The sequence below is a fragment of the Aphis gossypii genome, chromosome 2 (genome assembly GCF_020184175.1).
Source record: "Aphis gossypii isolate Hap1 chromosome 2, ASM2018417v2, whole genome shotgun sequence".
NCBI lineage: Eukaryota > Metazoa > Arthropoda > Insecta > Hemiptera > Aphididae > Aphis > Aphis gossypii.
Window position 1 is genome coordinate 23,545,363 of NC_065531.1, and position 22,727 is coordinate 23,568,089.

The 22,727-nt window shown below is 28.1% G+C and overlaps 3 protein-coding genes across 7 annotated transcripts; 1 reads left to right on the top strand and 2 right to left on the bottom strand.

The window, feature by feature from the left end:
• On the bottom strand, positions 1-14,788 carry LOC114130721 (F-box only protein 11). The gene is made up of 9 exons (XM_027995759.2): positions 13,735-14,788; positions 11,276-11,605; positions 6,464-7,410; positions 6,090-6,393; positions 5,720-6,023; positions 4,808-5,028; positions 2,178-2,396; positions 1,901-2,108; positions 1-1,702 (listed from the first exon to the last, which is right to left on the bottom strand). The coding sequence occupies exons 1-9, from the start codon at positions 13,832-13,834 to the stop codon at positions 1,573-1,575; spliced, it is 2,763 nt and encodes a 920-aa protein (XP_027851560.1). The 5' UTR covers positions 13,835-14,788; the 3' UTR covers positions 1-1,572.
• A 160-nt stretch (positions 14,789-14,948) lies between these two features.
• LOC114130722 (CAAX prenyl protease 2) lies at positions 14,949-18,885 on the top strand. 3 transcript variants are annotated; one of them, XM_027995761.2, is made up of 7 exons: positions 15,851-16,175; positions 17,033-17,192; positions 17,285-17,384; positions 17,445-17,586; positions 17,665-17,832; positions 17,900-17,968; positions 18,340-18,885. In XM_027995761.2, the coding sequence occupies exons 2-7, from the start codon at positions 17,077-17,079 to the stop codon at positions 18,657-18,659; spliced, it is 915 nt and encodes a 304-aa protein (XP_027851562.2). In that variant the 5' UTR covers positions 15,851-16,175; positions 17,033-17,076; the 3' UTR covers positions 18,660-18,885. The 3 variants fall into 3 exon arrangements, with proteins under 3 accessions (XP_050054948.1, XP_027851562.2, XP_027851561.2); XM_027995760.2 differs by having other exon boundaries at positions 15,852-16,084; XM_050198991.1 differs by lacking the exon at positions 17,900-17,968 and having other exon boundaries at positions 14,949-16,175.
• Positions 18,873-22,576, bottom strand: LOC114130704 (egl nine homolog 1). Of its 3 annotated transcripts, none has more exons than XM_050198992.1 (6): positions 22,053-22,576; positions 21,521-21,966; positions 20,498-20,617; positions 19,856-19,995; positions 19,684-19,783; positions 18,873-19,621 (listed from the first exon to the last, which is right to left on the bottom strand). In XM_050198992.1, exons 2-6 carry the CDS (start codon positions 21,932-21,934, stop codon positions 19,613-19,615), a joined length of 783 nt encoding a protein of 260 aa, XP_050054949.1. In that variant the 5' UTR covers positions 21,935-21,966; positions 22,053-22,576; the 3' UTR covers positions 18,873-19,612. The 3 variants fall into 3 exon arrangements, with proteins under 3 accessions (XP_050054949.1, XP_027851535.1, XP_027851534.1); XM_027995734.2 differs by having other exon boundaries at positions 19,713-19,783; positions 21,521-21,948; positions 22,053-22,575; XM_027995733.2 differs by having other exon boundaries at positions 21,521-21,948; positions 22,053-22,575.
• Between the last annotated feature and the right edge of the window lie 151 nt (positions 22,577-22,727).

Genomic DNA, 22,727 nt, shown 5'->3' on the forward strand with positions numbered 1-22,727 from the left:
TAAAGTATTTTACTAGTTTTATTAATCATCATAATATTATGTTAAAATGAAATTAAATCACAACCTTAAATACATTTGAAGTATAGAAAAAATATTAAATAATTATGAAAATAAAAACAGCAAATTAAAAATGTTTAAAAAAAAACTGTCTTGAGAGTTTGGATTGTTTTACTGTACAAAATATTATTTTATGGCACAACACAGCATAAAAAAAAGAAAAACAAATTGAATTTAAAAAAATTATTTACACATTTTTGTTAAATAAATGCATTACAATAAAAGGTCAAGCAAACACGTAAATAACAAATCTAAACACTAAGAAAAATTGCACACGGACCTGTGATTTTATTTAATGATGATAATAATCATCAAGTGCTTTATAATTTCTAACATTTTTTTTTTTATTATTATTATTTGTTTGTTTTGAGCAATGGAAAGACAGTAAAAATTGTTAAAGAGTATGGTAACGTTTTTTCTTTCTTTTTTTCATCAAGTGCTGTTTATTTATGTGTATGTCAAGTATAAATATATATTAATATATCTTATTATATATTTATATATAAATATATAAAAAAAAAATTGTGAAATCAACATTTTTTTGATGTTATTTTGAAAACATGTACATTAGGTCTACAAAAAAAAAAAAAACGAATACAAATTAACAAATACAAATATTTTAAATTATTTTTAACTCTATTTACAAATTTATTTTTGATGTCGAGTTTTAAATGTTCCTAAAATTATTCATAAACAATATAGACGTAGTATATTCTATTACCATAGTAATTAAAGCTTAGATGTTACATGGAAATAATTTATACACAAAACGGCCTTAGTAATATACAATAATTGTCTAGAATGATACAAAAAAAAAAAAAAAAACTGATAATTTATATGAAAAAAAAATATATATATATATTCAATAAATATATTGCACAATTTATAAAAAGTACACACTCTAATATTAATTACATTAAATAAATTAAATCGGTATATAATATATATATTTATTATATTATACATCATAATTAATAATTATAATACGAAAAAAAAAATACAATTTAATCTTAATTTTGTTAATTTATTAACAGACTTGATAGAGTAATACCATAAATTAGTTTTAAGCCTAATGGTAAATAATGTTTAGGTAATCTGATAATCTGATTTAAGTATATAAAAAAAAATTACCTAGCAAGAATGAGGTGAGCCAACCAATTGTTTTGTTTAAATTTGAATGGCTTATTATTATTAACATGAAATGATAAATCACATTATTATGCAGTCAAAAATATTTATCCAAAATAATACACAATGAGCTAATAATAATAACTTGGACAATATATTAGGTTGTACGTTTTATTATGTTTTAAAACGAAAAGTTTTTATGTTAAGTAGAAGAACAAAAGGAATGAATAAATTTATACTTAGGTTACATAATAAACCATGTAATAGGTTTGTTAATTGGTTCATTTACCATCAAGTATTATTCACTAACAATTAAAAAATCCTAATATGATATATACATTTTGTTTTACTTAATTTTTAAAGTACTTAAAATGTCTTCTTTACTTTTTAATTCACCATTAAAGTATGTGATTCAATAGGTGCAGCTGAGTCATACAGTGTATCTGTGTCCTGTGTTGGCTCGCCTTGTAACTGACATTGGTTATTTAATGTGCCAGCTCCACAATCACAGAAAAATCTTTAATACAAAAGTTTTATAGTTATTAAATTAAATTTTATTATGATTATGTCCTAAAAGATTACATATTATAAAAATACAATGTGATTGTTTAAAAGATTTGTAACCCCTTATTCTGAATTGAAAATATAAATAACCCAAATAAAATATTTTTTATGAAATATAATCATATTATATTATATTGTATACTTAACATACCTATCATGCCTTATGAATTCAACATCATGTCCAGCATGACATGTTTTTATACAATTTACACAAATTGCATTTCTATCAGTCGTGTTGCAAGTCTGACAACGGTAAAAATCATGCATTGGAAATGAAGTGTATGAAGATATTTTATACAAACATTGACCATTACATACAGCCTTTTCTACAGCATCTTGGTTACTATAAATTTTATTGCCTATAAATATACAATAATTAATAACAATTCTTCAAAAATCAAATTATAACTCACAAATAAACCACTTACATCTAACAACAGGTTGTACACCACTGGCTAAACAAAGCCCACCAAAACGATTATTAAATATTTGATTACTATCTAAAGTGGCTGTTGCGTTGTTGGTGATTTCAACGCCAGCAGCTAAGCCATCAAAAATTCTATTGCGTCTCAATGTGGGATGACTTTGAGTTGAAATTAAAACACCAGCTTGAGCATTTCTAAATATTTCATTTTCTTCTAAATTACCTAGAAACATAATATATAACGGAAATATATTAATGGAGGTTTTTATAACATAATAAAAAGACATTGTGAGATTGAATGTTTGGTATAATTTTGTATAAAAAATAAAATTATATTTAATAATATTATTTTTTATATACAAGTATTATAATAAAAATATAGAATATTGGTATTAGTAACTATTGGATTGTTGGTTCAAAATACTTTAATCACAGACAGAGAGAAGAATGACTGTAAACTAACCAGTTGATGGATAGGCAGTTAAAATAGACAAAAAAGATTAATACAAATTATACATGGGAAAAAAATACAATAAATATTAAATAAAATGCTAAACTTGCATCAAAAACATTGTATCACCAGTTATGATTATATTTAATTAACATAGCTATAACCTACTAAAACTGGCAGTAACTATGTTCCAACTTCTAAATGAATTTTTCAAGTAATTAGTTATTAAATCATTTTTATCAATTCAAATACATTTTTAAAATAATTAATTTTGTAAAATATAAATAGTTGAATGCAGAAAATGCTACTATAAGAAAAAAGTAAGTGAAACAAAAATTTGAAATTGAAAAATAACTATAACGCTGTACCACATGTATCCAACACCGTGATTTGGTCAACACCAAGTCAACTATGTTTACTCCAATAAACAATCATATAACCTCAAACAACGGTTCTCAAACTGTGCTCCGCGGAGTCCTAGGGTTCTGCAAAACTAATCTAGGGGCTCCGCGGGCACATCTAAATTAAATACATATATTATTATTCATTAAATTGTTACAAGTTACATTTATATTGTAAAACGTTTGAATATTAGCAATTTATTGATCCATATTTTTTTATAAGTCGTAAAATTGGTATTTCAAGTTTTTGGGGCTCTGTACATTTTTTTTAGCATCTCAAGGGCTCCGCGAAAAAAAAATTTTGAGAACCGCTGATCTAAAATATGTTATAACATGCTGAGACAGAAAGTTACACTAAAATCAGAACTAGTAAAATAGGCTGAGTGAAGTCTGCAATATGGGCCTAGCTCTAGCATGGTGAATTTATATGGGGGGCGGGTCTATAGCCTTTTTTAGTTCTCTTACATGGACGTATAAAATAATACATTTTTAAACAGGGGGCTAAACAGAATTGTAGGACTGTAGCCCCCCTAAGCCCCCCCTGCCATTCTATGTCTATGAGTATGGGAGCAACCACTCACTGTATTTTGTTATTTAACTATAGTAATATGTACTACTGTTCAATAATTTAATTCTAGAAAAACAAATAAATTCTGATTTCCAGAACTTCCTATTTTAATCTGTGCTTTAAATTAAAGGACATTACAACACTAACAACAAGTTTGTTTAGATTTAAACTATGTCATTGTCTAAGAAATATGATGTGGTTCTCACTTTTAAATACTAATCATTATTAGTATTTTATTAGTTATAAATCATTCAATGAGATACAGGCGTTTGAAAATATGCGTGATAGAGCATCATCACGTCATAGAGCAAAAGTCAGAACAGCAACATATGTTTTACGTACAAAAGTGTCAAGATTAATGCCACAATTTCAATTGTTACATATAATATTTTTAAATTTTTTTTAATTGTTTTTTTGTGTTTATGTCACTGGTATGATTATAATTTTAACATGCTTTTTAATTTTTTCATAGTAGATAAAACTAATATCGTAAATTTGGTTTATACGGCAATACGATCCAGGTCGCCAATTCATTTATTTTACTAAATTATAATTTATAAGTACCTATGCAATAACAAGATACATACAATTTTAAATCACACCATAAACTATAAACTTAGGATTATGAAAAAAAAAATTCTAAAATACTGTTTTAAGATATTAAAATCATTGACTAAATAAAACTATTTTAAACGTCAAACATAAGTGGCGGCGACTCAGTTATTGGCTCTATGACGTCAAACGGCTATTCATCGACTCTCATTATCTCGTTGAATTATCATTTATACCAAAACATTTTTCATTGTGTAATGATGTCCTTTAATAAATTTAACACATTAGCTACATATCATATTTGATTAATTTGTTGATACTGAAAAATTGAGTTTTAAAAAAGGAAAATCTTAAAAACTAAAAATTTAATTAATAAACGATTTGCACATACGTATGAAAAATATTTGTAGGACACAAACAAAAAAAAAAAAACAATAGTTTAATTGTAATATCTAACAAATTGTGGTGCATTTAACAAGGTTTAACATTCAATAAGGTAGATGACACCAATTATTGGGAAAATATGCAAATTATGTTAATTGATGCCATTTAGTACAGTGAACATAGTAAGGAAGATATTAATTTAATATAATAAAATTGGCAAATATTAACACAATTGTTTTTAAAAATTTTACATAAATATAAAATAACAAATATTTTACCTTTTCCACCATTAAATATACAAATTCCACCATCTCTACCATCATAGATCTTATTTCGTTTTAGCGTTGGGTTCGAGTCTGTTTTTATCCATACACCAGCCATTGCATTATCAAATATTTCATTTTGTTCCAAAACTCCTAATCCACCATTGTAGACTAAAACTCCACCATTTTGACCACCCCAGATTTTATTACCTTTAATTATAGGATTACTACCAGTTCTAAAAAAAATAAACAAATTATTAATTTACAAATTGAGTACTAATTAAATACGATTAACAAAACACTAAATGTATCAAAAAATTAAAATATACCTATTTTATATTTTAAAATAATCTCAATTTAACAGAATTTATCACAATCTAATATTTAATATGCAAGATAAAAAATATGAATTTAACACAAAAACTTTTTGCATTTTTCATTTCTACTGTTTTATATAACATTTATTTTGGTAAGTTAAACAGTAAATGTTTTTCAATAATCAATAATTTTTATAAATAGTCATAATTGATAAATAATTTATCTTAACTACTAATATGTTATTTATACTTTTTTAATATAATAAATAATTTTAAAAACCTACTTAAATCACCAGATATTAGATAAACTTTTACCTTATAATTTATAATCCTAATTTTAAGTATTTATATAAAAATGAAAAATTAGAAAAATGGTTGTTTTAATAAGTGATCCACATCAATTAACAGACATCAAATATTATGATGTCATTAGCTTTAGAAGAAAGATCAGTAATACTATTTAAATGTGTTATATTTTTAAAGTGTACAATGTTTCAAGTACAATTTAAAATAGTTAAGCGAAAAAGTAGCCTAACTCTATATCACTTCAGAATACAGCAACAGATTTTTTTGATATTTAATGTTTTTACATGAAAAAAATACTACTCACCTTATTTGAACACCAGAATATAAGTGATTAAAAATATCGTTGTCTTCAAGTTTTCCATGTCCATTATCATAGAAATATACACCCACTTGTTTACCAGAATGTATTCGGTTGCGGCGCAAAACTGGAGTACTACCAGTAGTGATCCAAACACCAGCTAATGTATTTGCATATACTTCATTTTCTTCAACAAGTCCTGCACCTTTCTCATGTACGTATATTCCACCATGTTGACCATGATGAATTTTGTTATGCCTAACAATAGGATCACTATTTGTGCGAATTTGAATACCAGCTAATGCATTTCCTGATAAAATAAATATTTATATATTTATATATTTTATATCATGAAATTTATTATATTTGTACTAACCATATATATTGTTATGTTCAATAAGACCTCTGCCTTCACCAAATATATAAACTCCACCTTGGTGTCCATTATATATATCATTGCGCCGTATTGTTGGATTGCTGTTTGAAGTGATCCAAACACCAGCAAAATTGTTACTATGAATTCTGTTATCTATAAACTGGCCAAGACCATTTTCATGAACATAGATGCCGCCTGTCTGCCCATGATGAATCTCGCATTGTACAACAGATGGATTAGCTCCAGCTTTAACTTCAAAACCCGCAATGCGGTTATTATGAATATCATTGGCTTCGAAAAAACCCTAAACAGAAAGAAGAAATTGTAACAATTGCAAACTATAAGAATGATTTATTTTTAAAATTAATAATTACCAATCCATTATCAAATGTAAATATGCCCACATCTCTTCCATGATGTATATGGTTGCGACGCATCACTGGATTTGCATGATTTTTAACCCAAACACCAGCTAAAGCATTTCTACAAATTTCGTTGTCTTCAAATGTTCCTTGAGCATGATCAGTAACATATATGCCAACATTTTCACAGTCGCTAACATCACAATGGTGAATCCTAGGATTTGCACCAGCTCCACTTACACATACAGCAGCTCCTACAACTGATGAGCTTCTTATAATACAATGATCGATTGTAGGTGAACAGTTTTCGCCAACTTCCAAACAAAAATGTTTATGATGTGGTACAGTTGAAGTAACATTGGGAGTAAATTTTAATGTGACATGTCCCAAATAGGCACTTTTGGCACCCTCAACAAACATAACAGTTGATTCAGAATCTCTTTCAAGAATTACTGCATCAGCAACTACACCAGGAGCAGCTCCAATTAATGTTACATCTGAATCTATCACCAAAAATTCTCCTCGATAAGTACCAGGATGTAAAAATATTTTTGCTCCTCCATTTAAATGCTCATCTGCATAATCTAAACTAGCTTGAATTGTTTCAAAATGTGGCATTTTCCTAACTGGATCTTTAGCAGTACCATTATAATGTGGCCGTACATGTAAACAACGTTTTTTTAGTTGCCTAAAACTTTCTTTCCATGGATTGTGGTGTTCACTTTCTTCAAATGGAATAAAATCGAAACGACAATTTTCTGTATGAAATAGTGGTGTATCATACTCGAATACACTTTGATACAATCTTTTCCATAGATTATTATCATTAGCTATTGCTTGAAATCGTTTACAAACTTGAGCTATTCTACATAGATCTTGTTCATATAAATAACTGAATATTGTTAACATGACTTCATCTGGCAGTTCACATTGTAAATAATGGGCGGCTGAATTTGAATCTGAAACATTCAAATACATTTTGATATTTTAATTTATTTTTACATATAAATACTTATAAATAGTTTATTATGGAAATGTACTAAAATTGAATTGTAAATGTATACTTATATGCAGGGAGCATATAAGTATATCATAATTTATAAGAACTTTATACTAGGACTATATTTAAAAATCATTAAAAATATAAATTTTAAAATAATTAAAAGCAATTTTTTTTTAAATTTGTAGTAATAAAAAAACCTAAAAGTAAAATAAGTAGATGTATAATAGTATGTATTAATAATAAAATAAATATTATTGTGTACATATTGTACCTAGAAAAATAAAAAAAGCAAGTGGGTTTCAATCATGGAAATATCTTGAGTAATTTATTTTATAGGAGCAAATAATTAAAACCTTACTTTGGACTCTCTCCAATTTCAAGCCTAATTTATATAAATAAAACAGATAGTTAAATTTGTTTATTAACTACTGTATATCAGAACACCCTACTTCACATAGAGCACAGCAATTTATATCTTATTTGTTTTGTTTTGCTTTTTAAACAAATTTAAAAGATATTTAACCAATTTAATGAAAAATTATCACTCAAGAAAAAGGAAAAACTATGTGAAAAGAAGGAAGAGAAATACATTTTAATAGGTATGATAAAATAAATAATTTATAACTGTTAATTATTCAAAGAATATTAGGTACACGCAATTAATTAGGGATTGGTATCAGTAGTATTTGATTTACTTCAAAACCAATATCTATAGTGAAAATGAAAATCAAATCTATCAGCATCATATTATAATAAAAACATAAGAGTACAATTGTATTCTTGTTTGTATTTTACATAAAATTGTTATCATTTAAGTTAAAAAATGTAATTTTAGTCATAACTTTTACTTATAATAATAATCCTATTCAAGGAAATATTAATACCTTAAACAAATAAAGTAAATATAGATACATACATACATGTCTAAATAATGTTTGCAAATAATTATTATGGTAATAATGTCTAAGTAAATATGTCTATATAAAAAAAATAAAAATATTTCTAATGGAAAAAAATAAAAAAATTAATGTACCTATAACAATTTAGAATATTATATTTTAAATAGATTTTTTTAAAGTTTGAAAACATGGCTGCTATGACTAAAGTGTCAAACAAAAATATAAATTATATTAGATATGTCTCAAATATTACATATTCTATAAAATTCAATATAATTTAAAATTTAAAATTTATTAGCGTTGAATAGAGTAGTGTTTTCTAAACTGTGGTCCGCACGTATACCAGAGGGGATCCGCAAACGTAAATTGAAAATACTATATACCAGGGGTGGCCAAACTGCGGCTCGCAATATAGTAATCTACTAAATATTTTTAATTTTTACATTTTGGCTCTTCTATAATTATTAATATATTTGATGGCTCACGAATCTCTTCTCGCTGGCCACCCCTGCTATATACTATAATATAGCAGTGGTTCCTAACCCATGAACCCATGGGCTGGCTCCAACAGCATTGTACTAGGCCATGAACCATATAATATAAAATATATATGATATATAATAATATGTAAATAAATATGTATATAGATGTGCTATTTAGTGGGCCTCAAAGATTTTTTTTATAAAATTGGTGGTCCACACAACTAAAAAGATTGGGAACCGCTACTATATAGTATTATAATATATAAAAAAAATTATTTTTATTAAGGGGGTTCGCAATCATTTTTACTATCTCTAAGAAATTTGGCAGAGAAAAAGTTTGAGAAACGCTGGAATAGAGTGTGTTTTATTTAATTGTGGATCAGTTTAAAAACTAATGTAGTTAATATTGTTTTAAGCCAAGAATTAGTAAAAGATCATTATCATCTAGTTGACTCAGAGGAAGTTTCTTTAACAAAATGTACAGCTGAAATGAAAGTAAGCTATTATATTTTCTTAGTAATATTTATTACTTATTAGGTATATTTATTTTAATATTTTATATTGATTTCTTTTTTTTATGACTTAACAAAAAAAACTGCTAAAAACCTTGCATTTATTTTATTATAATACTATATAGATATTTATGTAATAGAGGCATTAACAAAGTATAAATGTATTTTTTAAGTTTCTACTGCATTTATTAAGTCAATAACAATGTAAATAGATTTGTGGTATAAATAAATAAATTGAAATATTTGAATATTTCTATGAAGAAATTAAAAATATTTGTAAAAAAAACCATTTCAAGTAAGTAATGGATATCTTGTATTTGAGCATATTATTATTTCCTATACACAGTTTTTAATTAAGTTTCCTTTGGCCAATTTTATAAATGAACCAGTGGTGAATGCTGACACCAAGTAAGTGCATACTCATTTATCAAATGTATAATAGTTCTATTTAATTTATAATTAAACGTAGAGCTTGCTACACGGCTATTGCATGGTCTGACAATAAATATATGATCAAGATAAACACAGATAAGTATAACAGAAATAGATGAAAATGTTGTTATTTATTATGATGTTTTTAAATATGTAATATATTTTTGATGACAAAATAAATTTTGCATTTTCACTGATTATATTTATATTCTTAAGCAAACAAGTGCATGCTTAGCATGGCCAGATAAATTTACCACAAAAATAATCATATTTACTTGGACATTTTTAACATGGACTTTATGACTACCATACAGATATAGTACAGTTAGGTATTTTAATTTTTAATAATCATTTTAGTGGTTTAAACATGTTTCTCTAAATGTCCAGTCTACACAAAGTTTAATATTATTGTTTTTTAATTTTATATTCTTTACTTCATTAACTTATTTAAAATGTTACAAAAATAATTCAAGATTATAATAAAAATAAATAATTAATAATTAATAATTTATATAAATAAATATTTAATATTTATATATAACAATCAAGTTTAATTTTAAGTGAGTAACTATTTTACATTTCAGAAATTGAATTTATAGCTAATATTGTTGCATATACCTAGACTAAAAAAAAATAACAAAATGCCTACCTACAAAATCCAACTCTAATACCACATGAAATTTATATTTTATTTTTTTTTTGTATAGGTAATAAATATACTTTACAAATATTGAGAAAATAATAGGTATATTATTCATATCATTAAAGTTTAATGCAGTGTTTAGTTTGTGTTAAAATATTAAATTTTGAAGAAATAATTTAAGAACATAACCAATGTTTCATTCTCTATACTACTTATTTAGGAAATTGAAAAATTAGATACTTCTTCAAACTTATACTAAGTGTACAGTGTTTATATAATGATACAATTGTACTTAATAGTTTCTAAAAAAAATAAAATCTAAATGTATAAAATTAACAGTAATAAATAATAATACAATATGCCATCTACCATAGTTTTATTTAGAATCAATATGCTAACAATAATGCTACCTATCAATATACAAATGAAAATTTAAACATATTCTTATGAAGAACACACATACATCTATTCATTTTGAATTGTACGTCAATGCAAATAATCAAGTAAGTGTAATCATACAACACACAAATACAGAAAGACTAATTTGATTTTAGTCATAAAAAGTCTAATATTAATAACAAAACTATGAAGTATTTCCAAGTATAATATGATAATTGGTAAGTATAATGAACAAATATTGGCTGATATATTTGTAGATAATATACTAAATCATGATAGACAACATATTATACTCGATATTGTACGAGTACCTATCTAGTAATTTATCTACAGAAGTATGAAATATTATTAAGTCAATATCAAGCTATAGATACATGTATGTAAAAAGCAGAAAATAATGATAAAATGTTGTAAATTTATGAATTGATTAAATTAAAATAAATCGATCACTTACTGTCAGAGCTAGTAATTGTACATGAAGTATTTCTTCTAAGCCGTTTTCGGGCAGGCTGAGATAAAGGTGGTGTAGCAGCTGACTGCAATACTGATGCAGTAGCTGATGCTGTAGGTGATGTAGGGCGAGTGGCAGTTGGGTGAACTGGTGCTGTCGCATTAAATCCAGCTGTACTAGCATCATGTAAGTGTAAAGGTGATTTTCGGCCACGTAAATCATAAGGGGGCACATGTTGGAAGCTAGTACTAGTGCTAGCACCTCCTGGAGTTGCATAGCTGCCACTTGCAGCAACTAAAGGTTCACATGTTACTCCAGCTTCAACAACTCCACCTAAACAATAATAATAATAATAAATATTATATTAGGTAAATACAATATACTATATATAAGCAAGATAAAATAAAAAAATATATACCTGAATTCTTTATGGTAAGTAATTATTAAGTTATATATAATTGAAATGCAGTATCATCTCTAGTACCCAAATCCGAACTAAATTCTCAATAACTAAAAATGTGAGAACCCAAATTTTAAAATAGGTATCTAAACACAATAAGTGTTGTGCTAATAAGATGAAAGATATTTTTAATTAAATGAATATATTCAGAGCTAAACAAACCAATACAAGATTAAAATTGAAAAGTACATTAATTTATTCAACATAAGAAAACAAGGGAAAGAATTTTGGTTAACATTATACAAGACAATTTAAAAAAAATTGGTATTAACCAAACCTTTTAATTGTAAGTGTTTCATAAGCAAGTACCTAGGTACCAATATTTTTTATTAAATACAAGTATTTAATTCAACGGTTCAATGATTTAAATTACTAATTTAATATTTCAAGGCCCTGGCCCACGAACAAGTAATTTATAATGGTTTAACTCTGATTTCTTTTTCTTTATTGAACTTCCTTGAAATAATATAATAGGTAGGTAAATGTGTGATTATAAATAAAAATGTTATTATTTAAAACAAGGTCCACACAATTAACAATAGTACCTACCTACCTACTTGAAAAAGATAATAGTTTTTTAATATTTTATAATAACTTGTTTTATTAATAGGTAGATAATTAGGTAGTAATAGTTAAACTAAAATCAATGAATCACATCGATATTTTTAAAGCACACAATAAGTACCTACTCTTTATCATTTACTTAACTAATTATTGATTAAGTAAAATCAGATAGAAACAACAAAGGAATAAAATAATAATAATAGCCAAACAGATAGGTAATCAAATTTTGATGACTAGTGATGGGTCAAAAACTAAGCCAGAAAACCAACTACAAACTATGGTAAATTTATCGTCTAACAAAAAACGTCACCGTATGTTTACTATAATCTAACACTAATCTAGAAAAAAACTGGATGGCATTTCACAAAATGCAGTCATCTGTTTCGAACTTGAACATTTAATAGATAGTGCAGTAGTTAGCAATCTGGCTATCATGGCACACTGGTGGGCCTCAAGTATCCACTAAGTGTGCCACAGTTTTTTCATAAATTACCAATTGCATTTAATTGTGATAAAAGAAAATAAATTAGGTAAAAATTAATTCATTAATTGATTCAAAACAATTTTGTTCATCTAAAAATAAAGGACAGTGTACAGTGTGCAATGTATAATAAAAGTTATAAAACCACTGATATAGTGTATAGCTAACAAAATGGCATAAAATGTTTAAAGAGAGAGAACATACAATTTTAACATAATGTATCTTTATAATATCTAAATTTCTAAACATAGTAAAACTTTTAAAAGATAACAGTAACAGACAATAATGATGAAATATAAAGGTATTTCTGTACGAGACCTACCTAAAATAATTACAAGGTTTACAACTGATAATCTAGCGAGTAATCTAGTAAATGTAAGAGTATTAGACTCTAACAAAATTTCCAAAACATTCATTGAAACTATCTAACGAACACCAACGATCGGTATGGCAGGTTCGTTTACCAGAACAAAAGCATTGGCAACAGACCACCCTAATGCGATCGGAAAGTCCAAATTCCAACTACCCATTACTCAGTCGGTTATTAAACTTCCCCCTCTTCCCCTGTATGCCACGACGTCAGTACTAGCACCCAACCGAGTGTCATACAGGTTACCCGCCCCCCACAGACCAATCAAGGTGGACACCGACCACCCCTCCAAAATTAAAAAATAAAATCTTGTGGCCAACAATACGAGACTATCATTGCCGTGCTGTACCAAAGCGGCAGAACGCAGAAGGTCCCTCACGGGGCCCGATTTATCGATTCAGAAAGTCGTACGCACACGCACACGAAACACATTTTACCTTGAAAGTAATCGCTTCTCGCTAGGCCGTCGCACACTGCTCAGTGCCATGGGGGCACCTCCGAGGGTCCTTACCCCCTCCACCTACCAATTAGCCTGAGGGGAGAAACGGGAAATTGTCAGCGAAGCGATATAACACAAAGGTACTCACCGGAATTCGACGTTCTAGACGGTATTGGCAGACGGTTGGTGCCTTTTCTCCTCGTCCTCCGAGTATAAGAACGGGTAGAGCTGAACGATGCGCTCGGCATTCTCTTCGAGGACGTTTTTCGTACAATTTTTAAAACGCGTCGCGTACGGTCGGACAACGAAATGATCTATAAAAAGGAACGACTAAGGTGTACCTACGGTGGTATAACGAGTAAAAAATTTATCACAAAATTGATTGATTACTATTATTATTATTATTATTATTACTATTACTATTACTATTATTATTATTATTATTATTATTATTATTATTGCACGCGAACGCGAATACCTACGACGGATACATACGGACACCGCACGCGCACACGTACACAATTTTATTTATAAATACACAGACGTCAGACGCACACACGCTCACACTGGTTTCTGCGGTCGGCCGCTCTAAGCCTACTACTCCTTTAAATAAACAATAATATTAAAGTATATTATTTTTTATTGAAATTTTTTATTATGTCGCGTACGTGTGTATACGTGAACGCGACGACGGCGGCGGCGACGACGGCGGCGACGACGACGACGACGACGACGACGCTCTCACACACACACACAGTCACTGTAGACTATACTCTGTAGCTCACGCGCACATATACAGCACATACACACCGTGTAACACTACAACTCGGTTCTCCCGCACGCACACAGACACACACACAACGAATGCACCAACGAGCACACGGGCGCACTCACACGCTCTCGCGGTTCGGTTCGGCGGCGAAACAAAAGAAAGGCACAAGGCAGCTGCTGCTGCTGGTCATGAACGACGGCGGCGGCGGTGAAGTCGCACGGGCATTTTTTTTTCTCCTCTCTCGGCAAACGTCTACTCACTCTCTCTCTCACACGCCGATTATCTCTCTCGTACGCTCTACAACTCTCTCTCCCTCTCTCTCTCTCTCTCTCTCTCTCTCTCTCTCCCCGTGTTTGTCGCACGCACGCACCGTAGCGCCACACAAAGTCTCCCCGCGCGCCCCTCACTGACCACCAACGCCGAATCGGTACTGCTGCTGCCTGCTACTACCACTACTACTACTACTACTACTACTACTACTACTACTACTACTACTACAAAATTATTACTACACAAAATACTACTATACCCACCCCTCGCTCGGCCCGAGTACCGCGAGTCCGCATGAGCGCGGCTCACTCACCCGCGGCTCTTTGTCGGCGGCGGCTAACGACGTCGGACGACGGCGGACGACGACAACGACCATTAATGAAAAAATAAAAATAATACAGACGCGGTCGGTCGCACGCATCGCACCGCACACCGCACACAGTCGAGTCGGCGGCGGCGCCCCTCGAACCAATACCACGTCCCGGAACCAGTCACGTGACGGCCCCGGACAACTACTACTACTATACGGTGAACAGACGAACGTACCCACGTCGCAGACGGGCGTACGGGACGTTCGGTGTGTGGGGCACCGCCGCCGTCGTAGCCCGTTGGGCCGACGACTTGAGTTATTTTTTTTTTTGTTTCTATACACGCGATTTCTAGGTTTTTTTTGTCCGATTTCGGTCACCGGACTCGACCCGACCGCCCGCACCCTACCGAGGCCTCTTAGTAACTAAGACTGTACACGATTTTTTTTTCCGTCTACTTTTACTTAGAATATTCTTACTCAGTACCGATGACGTTATGCACATCGAGTATACGATATTTTCATAACATCAACTATTATTATTGCGCAACTACGAGATTACTTGTAAAATTGATAATTGCACCTACTATTATACTTTCATTGCTGGCTGCAATATATTTATTATTAAAATTCGCAAAGGCACACTTATAAGGAGGAGACTTATGGCGGGTTACATTTACAAATTGATAATTATTTAATAATGATTGTTCATTTGTTCACGGAACTCGACATTAGTATACTGAATTTTTACCAAGTCCTTCCAAATTCAAAATTTAATTTTCTGTAATACCTCTAAGTATATTTCATTTTAAGAACCACCCCTCATCCGGCTCATCCCAAAAAAAAATCATGACCTATTAGTGCCCACGGTCTTAAATTTTAAATAATAATAAATATTAATAGATGTATTTATTTTGGATTTGGACCCTCAACTGAATCCAAAACAGAGTCTATGAATAAATTTAATAATATTACTCTATTATACTCAAAATACTCTACGATTAAAAGCACCATATTTGATAACACTTGTCACCGACTGATAAACTATCAATGATAACAACTGTCGTATTATATTTTTTGTTCGTTTGTATTTTGTAGCCACAATAAAACTTTCATAAATATTTGTAATTCTAAATTCGTACATATTAGGTAATATATTTTATGCTATTCGCTATAATGTATTATGTATAATTCAGTATTCTATATTAATATTTAAGTGCTTTAAAAATTCAAATATAAGGTAAATAATCGCATATTAGATTGCCATTTAAATTAAATTCCCTATTATTTTAAAATGTTTCTCATCATCGTATTTTATAAATCTAATTGCTTTAAAAATTTTGGATTAACAAAAATTAAAGTTCAATATTTTTAATAACTTATGTTTATGTAATTATGTTTATATATTCTATGAAATATTATTTCAATTGAAGTACTTATAGCTTATTTAAATAGATTTTTATTCATCCAACACTCGCAGTTTATTACTTCATCATAAACATATTTTATAATTATTAATTAAAATATTTAAAGTGCCAAATATCAGCAAAAAAGAAATATAACTATATATGTATTTTCAATGAATCGAAATTCTTTTTATAAAACAAAATATATTATGATATTCCTTTAAATTTTAAAGACTTACTTATAATTTATAGTTATTATAATTAAATTATTCTAAAATAATTATAATAATTAACCTTAAAGGTATTGCAAATGCATGTATACTTATTAGTTTAAAAATAATATGTAAATTCTAACCATCAATACAACATTTTTGAGTGTAAAACATTAAATTATTAAAACTAAATTGTTAGGTTACAGATTAATTTCATAATTTAAACTAATAAGAATTTGAATATTTGACAAATACAGTAACACTCCCTGCTAGACAAAAGACATAATTTCAGAAAACATTAAATTTTCATAAAAATTATAAGATGTTGATATTATAGTTAATAATTAGGTAATATTACTTATTAATATTATACTACAACTTTTTAAAATAAATAAATAGGCATTTGAAAATTAATAAATTATTTTAGAATACACAAATTTTAAAATTTTTGTTTATCACTTATCATTAAAATTATTCAGGAATATAAGTAACAAAATGATATGATTAAAATTTTGTTCCTACAATGAACAAAGACAAATTAAACTACCAATGTTCTTACATAAAATGTATTCTGGAGAGTCTTCTATTATCCGTGATTTATGTGTCCAGTTTATATGTGTGGAATTCACAACATTCTAGGTAATTTTTTAATTTATTAATTTCAATAAGTAATATTATAATTTTATATACATATTTGATAACTAATTATTCTTTTTTGTTCTTGTTCTAAGAGATCATCCTTTGACTATAAAGAAAAGATTTCTTAGTGTATCATTCATGTTAATATTTTCACCATTATATACATGGTATTTCATTAACGACAAAACTAAAGTAAGATATACCTATTAAAAAATTATTTTATTATTTAAAATTTTAAATAAATTTTTTTAGGTACCTATTTGGTATTGGTTGGGTTTGAAATGGGATGGAATATTTATGTCTGCTGCATCTTCACTATTTTTAACATGTATATTGTTTCTGGGTTCATTATGTTTAATTTGTTTTAAAAACATTCAATTAAAAAACATCATTAGTAAGTTTTAAATAGCTTATCTAGCATAATATTAATAATATATTAAACACAATTTATTAAATAATTTATTATCCTTAGGTATTGAAAGTATAAAATCAAACTTAACAGATTTGATTTGGCTCAGAAATTATGTGGTAGCACCAATATCTGAAGAATTTACCTTTAGAGCTTGTATTATACCTCTATTACTTCAATGTTTCCAACCAATGACTACTATTTTCATTTGTCCTATATTTTTTGGAGCAGGTAATGCAATTGTTATAGTATTATTACTACTTACCTAATCTTTACTCACGTTATGTATCTTGTTTAGCACATTTTAATCAATGGATTGAAAGAATGCATGCTGGTGTACCATGTTTAGATGCTTTTATTATGTCAGGTACATTTTTAAATTTTTAAAAACATTTTGTTCTTATCAATTGTTAAATTTCACATAATAACTATATGTTATATTGAATACAACCATTAGATTATATAAAAACCATTTTGAAAAGTCTTTTAATTAAATATACTATCTCCTAACCATCTCTACTGACAATTGGTTTTTCTGACATTTGATTCCACTGTAGCTATGTATGCTATGTAGGTGTGGTATCGCATGTGGATACCCAAAATCTGCCATTATTTCACTGGGCAAAGTGTAGATATAATATTTTAAGTAATGTTAATAATACATTCATAAAAATGTTTTGTTTTGAAAATAATCATTTCATAATTACTTGATATTTATTGACATTTACTATTCTATAGTGTTTCAGTTCATGTACACTACAATATTTGGAGCATATTCAGCATTGCTATTCATATCCACTGGGAATGTTATAGGACCAATTATAGCTCATAAATTTTGTAATCACATGGGATTTCCTGACTTTAGAGAAATGTTTCAATTTCAAGAGCCAAAACGTAGCTGTTTATTAGTTCTCTCATTGGTTGGGTTAATACTGTGGTGCATATTAATTAAATATGCTACTGACCCACAGATATATTCTAATCAAATGAATTGGACTGAAATGAATCAATGTAACACAATAAACTCAAGCAATAATTTTGAACAAACATTTTTGTGAAATTGTAAATACAAAAACCTTTATTTACATACACACAAAAAGAGAATATTATGTACATTATAACATTTTAATACAATTGTTTAGCTCAAACATTAATATAAATACTTCTATTTAAAATGAAGCAATCAAACACAATAACATTTTTTAATAAAAGACTGGATTATAGAAAAAGTTGTCAATATATATTTTTTTTTATATATGTAGAAATAAAAATAATTATAATATATTTCGTGTATTTATATAAACATTAAACATCATAGTTAAGGAAAAACAGTAAATGAAAAGAAAATTGTTTAAGATATCACAAAAAGTAATTAATAAATAAATATATGAATTAACACATTATATTGAATACTAAATAGTAAATATTTTTCAATATTCAAAAATATAATTATAATATACTCCTAAACATTTTAACAAATAAAACCATATTATTATGAATCACTGCAAATTTATATAAATAGAACATATTTTCAACTTTAAATTTTACATCATAATGGTAACAAAATATTTGTTGAACTAATAACAATAATTTATTAGATTGCTTTTAAAAATGATGATATTGATATTTGTTGTGATATTTAAATTTATAAAACACATTATTTTATATTATATTTTATTTATAATATACAATTTTTTTCAACAAATTAAAAAAAAATAAAATACTAAGTATTTTTTTTTTTTATACTTATTTCTACTAAACAGGTTAAATGGTTTGAGCCATTTATTTAAAATTCAAAATTAATTGAATTATATTAAGGAATCAATTGTACTGGGTCAATAAACTAAATCACAGATTGAAAACATTAACCCCATTACTGAGTTGATCTGTGTACAAATCACCTTGATTAATATAAATTCTTATTTAAGATCAGTACAGAATTTCAAGAGTCCAATTTACCAGTCAATGAGATATTACTGATATTTTCAAGACTATGGAACATGCATACTGTTTAAGTCGCCTGAAAAATATAAATATAACATTAAAATAATACATTATTCTGAGAAATTATAAATAACAAACATTTTGGTAACAACAGATATTAGACTGACTTGCATCTTGAAATCTTCTTCCAGCTTCTTCTTTCTCGTTGCCATCAAAATACCAAAGAGTAATTGCATACCTAAACAAAATAAACACACATACATTGATTATTCTACACTTCGGAGAAAAGATATTTATATACAAATTTTACCTAGTTTTAAAAGCTGGTTGAACTTCGTGAGGATTTCTTCGGTCAGACCAAAAAAATAATATACGATCAAATAATGGTTCTATATCAGCCACTTGGTCACTCCAACCTTCCGGAAATATTCTTAGCAAGCCACCATTTTCCTGCAATACAAAAAAATTCAATAAACCTATAATTAAATCATAGAAAATAAGGATTTATATTATTAAAAGTATTAAATTATGTCACTCTAATTTCACCTAAACATAAATAAAATAATTTTAAAAACTATTACAAAAACTAATAATTCTGAAAACCAATTATTTTGCATTTAGGAACAAAGAATCTTAGTAAGTTAATTTATGTTGTATATAACCTCAATTATACAGTAAAAAATGCTATTAAATGTTATAAAAAATAAAATATAATAATAAATGAGAAATATGAAACCATATTAATTGATTTATGCCAACTAGTAATATGATTATTTTATTTAATCACAAGTCACAACAATAAATGTAAGTAATTTACACCAACAATTAAGAGCTAATTTTTATTAATGTATATTATAATCATAAAAAATGATAAATAACTAGAACATTAATTTCATAAACCAGACTAAATATAAATCTTGGATGTCTACCAATATTTTACTTGAGTGCTTACTTTTATATCCCAGTCTTTATTTAAATAATATATTGCAGTAATACATCGGCCATCTTTGTTTGGATTATCAACATGCTTGACATAATGAGATCCATGTCCTGGATAACAAGCGACCATAGCCTAAAATAAATTTATGCTATTTAATTTAGTATAAAAATTAATAAATAAAATAAGATTCAAGTATAACTAATTTTTTGATTTGTGTAGGTATTTGTTTATTTGAAATCCAGTAATGTTCGGGGTAGCTAGTTCAATTTCAACTAAAAATTTAGAATGACAAAGAAGAATCATCAATATTTTGAAAAAGCAATAAGATACACAAAAAATTCTTATTCTTCAGTAATATAACTATTGTTTAATAAACACAGTAAACCAAAGAACTACTTTGAAAGGTTAATAAAAGAATAACATAACATTAAGTTTTAAAAAAAATATTGGAGTATTTAAACAAATTATAAAAAATATTTAAAAACATGAATATTTATTTTAGATAAGTTTAAAAAAAACGGTAGTTTTTTATGTGAACCAACACTGTGGCCTTCACCTTGATTCACAAAAGGAAATTGAAAAGACAATATTTTTGAAAATCAGAGTAAAATATCTCTGATGATTAAGTTTATGGCGTGTAGGATATTATGTACTATGCTAGAGTGAACATGTAAATCTTCCAATAAATCATTTGTTAAATATTCATCATATTATTCATAACCATTTTAGAACATTTATTCCATAATCATTGTCATAGTTTTCATTAAAATTTATTTTTATAAACATGTTTACTTAATTAAATTAAGTGATAATAATAATAACCATAGCTAATCATTTTTATTTAATTCTACTTAGCTTTACTAATGTTTAAATTTTGATAATTTTAATTTCCTTAAATAGTTGTATGACATAACGATAATATTAATATTAAAAACCAAGAACAAAAATATACATTCCATGTAAAACCCGATCCAAATTAATACATTTTTATTTTGTACATACATTTTTTAATACAGTTTATTTTTCTTAACTTACTTTAGTCCTGCCATTGATGGTATAGTTTCCAAGTTTACCATTGTCATTCATTTTATTTGACCCCATAACTACAGCATCAACATCACTTATAAGCTGTCCAATTTGTTTACAACTATCCTCTCGACCATCAACCCAAATGATCTGATCACCTCGTATTGTTTTGAGATTATTACTCGCTTTATTTCGAACCAATTGACCATCTTTAAACACTCCCATGTTGTATAAGTTCAAAACTTCATCTAGTACGGTCATACCCCGTTGATAACCCAGAAAATTATCTAGTACACATACTCCATACAGATCCATGTCGCGTATAATGTTGCGACATAGATCGACATAGTCACTGCGCTGGGACATTGGTACATTGGTACTCTGAACACTGTGGTTGGCTCTTCTATTTCGATTTCGTCCCATTACTAAGACATATTCTAAAATAAAAACAATATCTGTTTGTAATAAATTTACATAATATTTATTGAAAAAGCTTTGAGGCAGTCTCGACTAGTACTAGTTTATGTCCTGATCAACCTACTTTACATATTGGTATGAACAATGAGACTTTGTGTCTTTTATTTATATTCAATCGCTTCGTGTCACTAGTGATAATTTTCGTAGGTTCACTATTGTTGATCGTGGTAACGCATTAAGGTCGTAATGACGGAAACGCAGGGGTAGAACCGTGCGATAATACCACAGTCAATATTACTCACACTAACCGAAAAATCTGGCGACTGACAAAATGTTTTGATGACACTGTGACTGATTAATGATTACTAATCAAAAACGGAAAACCATCAGTTCACTCACTTCCAAATTTCTTACAAACACACACGCAAACGAAGAAAAAAGGGTATACACAAGTACGCACGGATGAAGTGCGAACTCGTAGTTCGTAGTGTTAGTACACACGGTGACACACAGACTCGATAGGGTAAAAAACGCATGAATATCACGATTCGCAGACAGACCACGGACGAACCACGAACACAAACTGCACGTACGCACTACGGAGTACGGTTACTACGGTCTACGGCACCTACATATAGGCACATAATACTAAAATAGTAATAATAATATTTATCTCGGTAGCGCATTATCTAGAGAGATAACAACGGCGGCGGTAGCGAATGAAAAACACTGCTCGAATTCTGGTCACGTCGGTATGTGGTCAGGAGACGGTATACAATCAGGGCAGGACAGGTGCACA

What these genes read in the sequence shown, in the direction of transcription:
- LOC114130721 (XM_027995759.2), bottom strand. Translation starts at nt 13,834, where the DNA reads ATGCCGAGCGCATCGTTCAGCTCTACCCGTTCTTATACTCGGAGGACG. An exon ending in TACAATTACTAGCTCTGACA is followed by an intron (nt 7,411 to 11,275) that starts GTAAGTGATCGA and finishes TGAATGTTTCAG; the next exon opens with ATTCAAATTCAGCCGCCCAT. An exon ending in GAATTCATAAGGCATGATAG is followed by an intron (nt 1,703 to 1,900) that starts GTATGTTAAGTA and finishes TTTGTATTAAAG; the next exon opens with ATTTTTCTGTGATTGTGGAG.
- LOC114130722 (XM_027995761.2), top strand. Translation starts at nt 17,077, where the DNA reads ATGAACAAAGACAAATTAAACTACCAATGTTCTTACATAAAATGTATT. An exon ending in TCATTAACGACAAAACTAAA is followed by an intron (nt 17,385 to 17,444) that starts GTAAGATATACC and finishes AAATTTTTTTAG; the next exon opens with GTACCTATTTGGTATTGGTT. An exon ending in TCAATTAAAAAACATCATTA is followed by an intron (nt 17,587 to 17,664) that starts GTAAGTTTTAAA and finishes TATTATCCTTAG; the next exon opens with GTATTGAAAGTATAAAATCA.
- LOC114130704 (XM_050198992.1), bottom strand. Translation starts at nt 21,934, where the DNA reads ATGGGACGAAATCGAAATAGAAGAGCCAACCACAGTGTTCAGAGTACC. An exon ending in CCATCAATGGCAGGACTAAA is followed by an intron (nt 20,618 to 21,520) that starts GTAAGTTAAGAA and finishes AATTTATTTTAG; the next exon opens with GCTATGGTCGCTTGTTATCC. An exon ending in ATAAAGACTGGGATATAAAA is followed by an intron (nt 19,996 to 20,497) that starts GTAAGCACTCAA and finishes TTTGTATTGCAG; the next exon opens with GAAAATGGTGGCTTGCTAAG.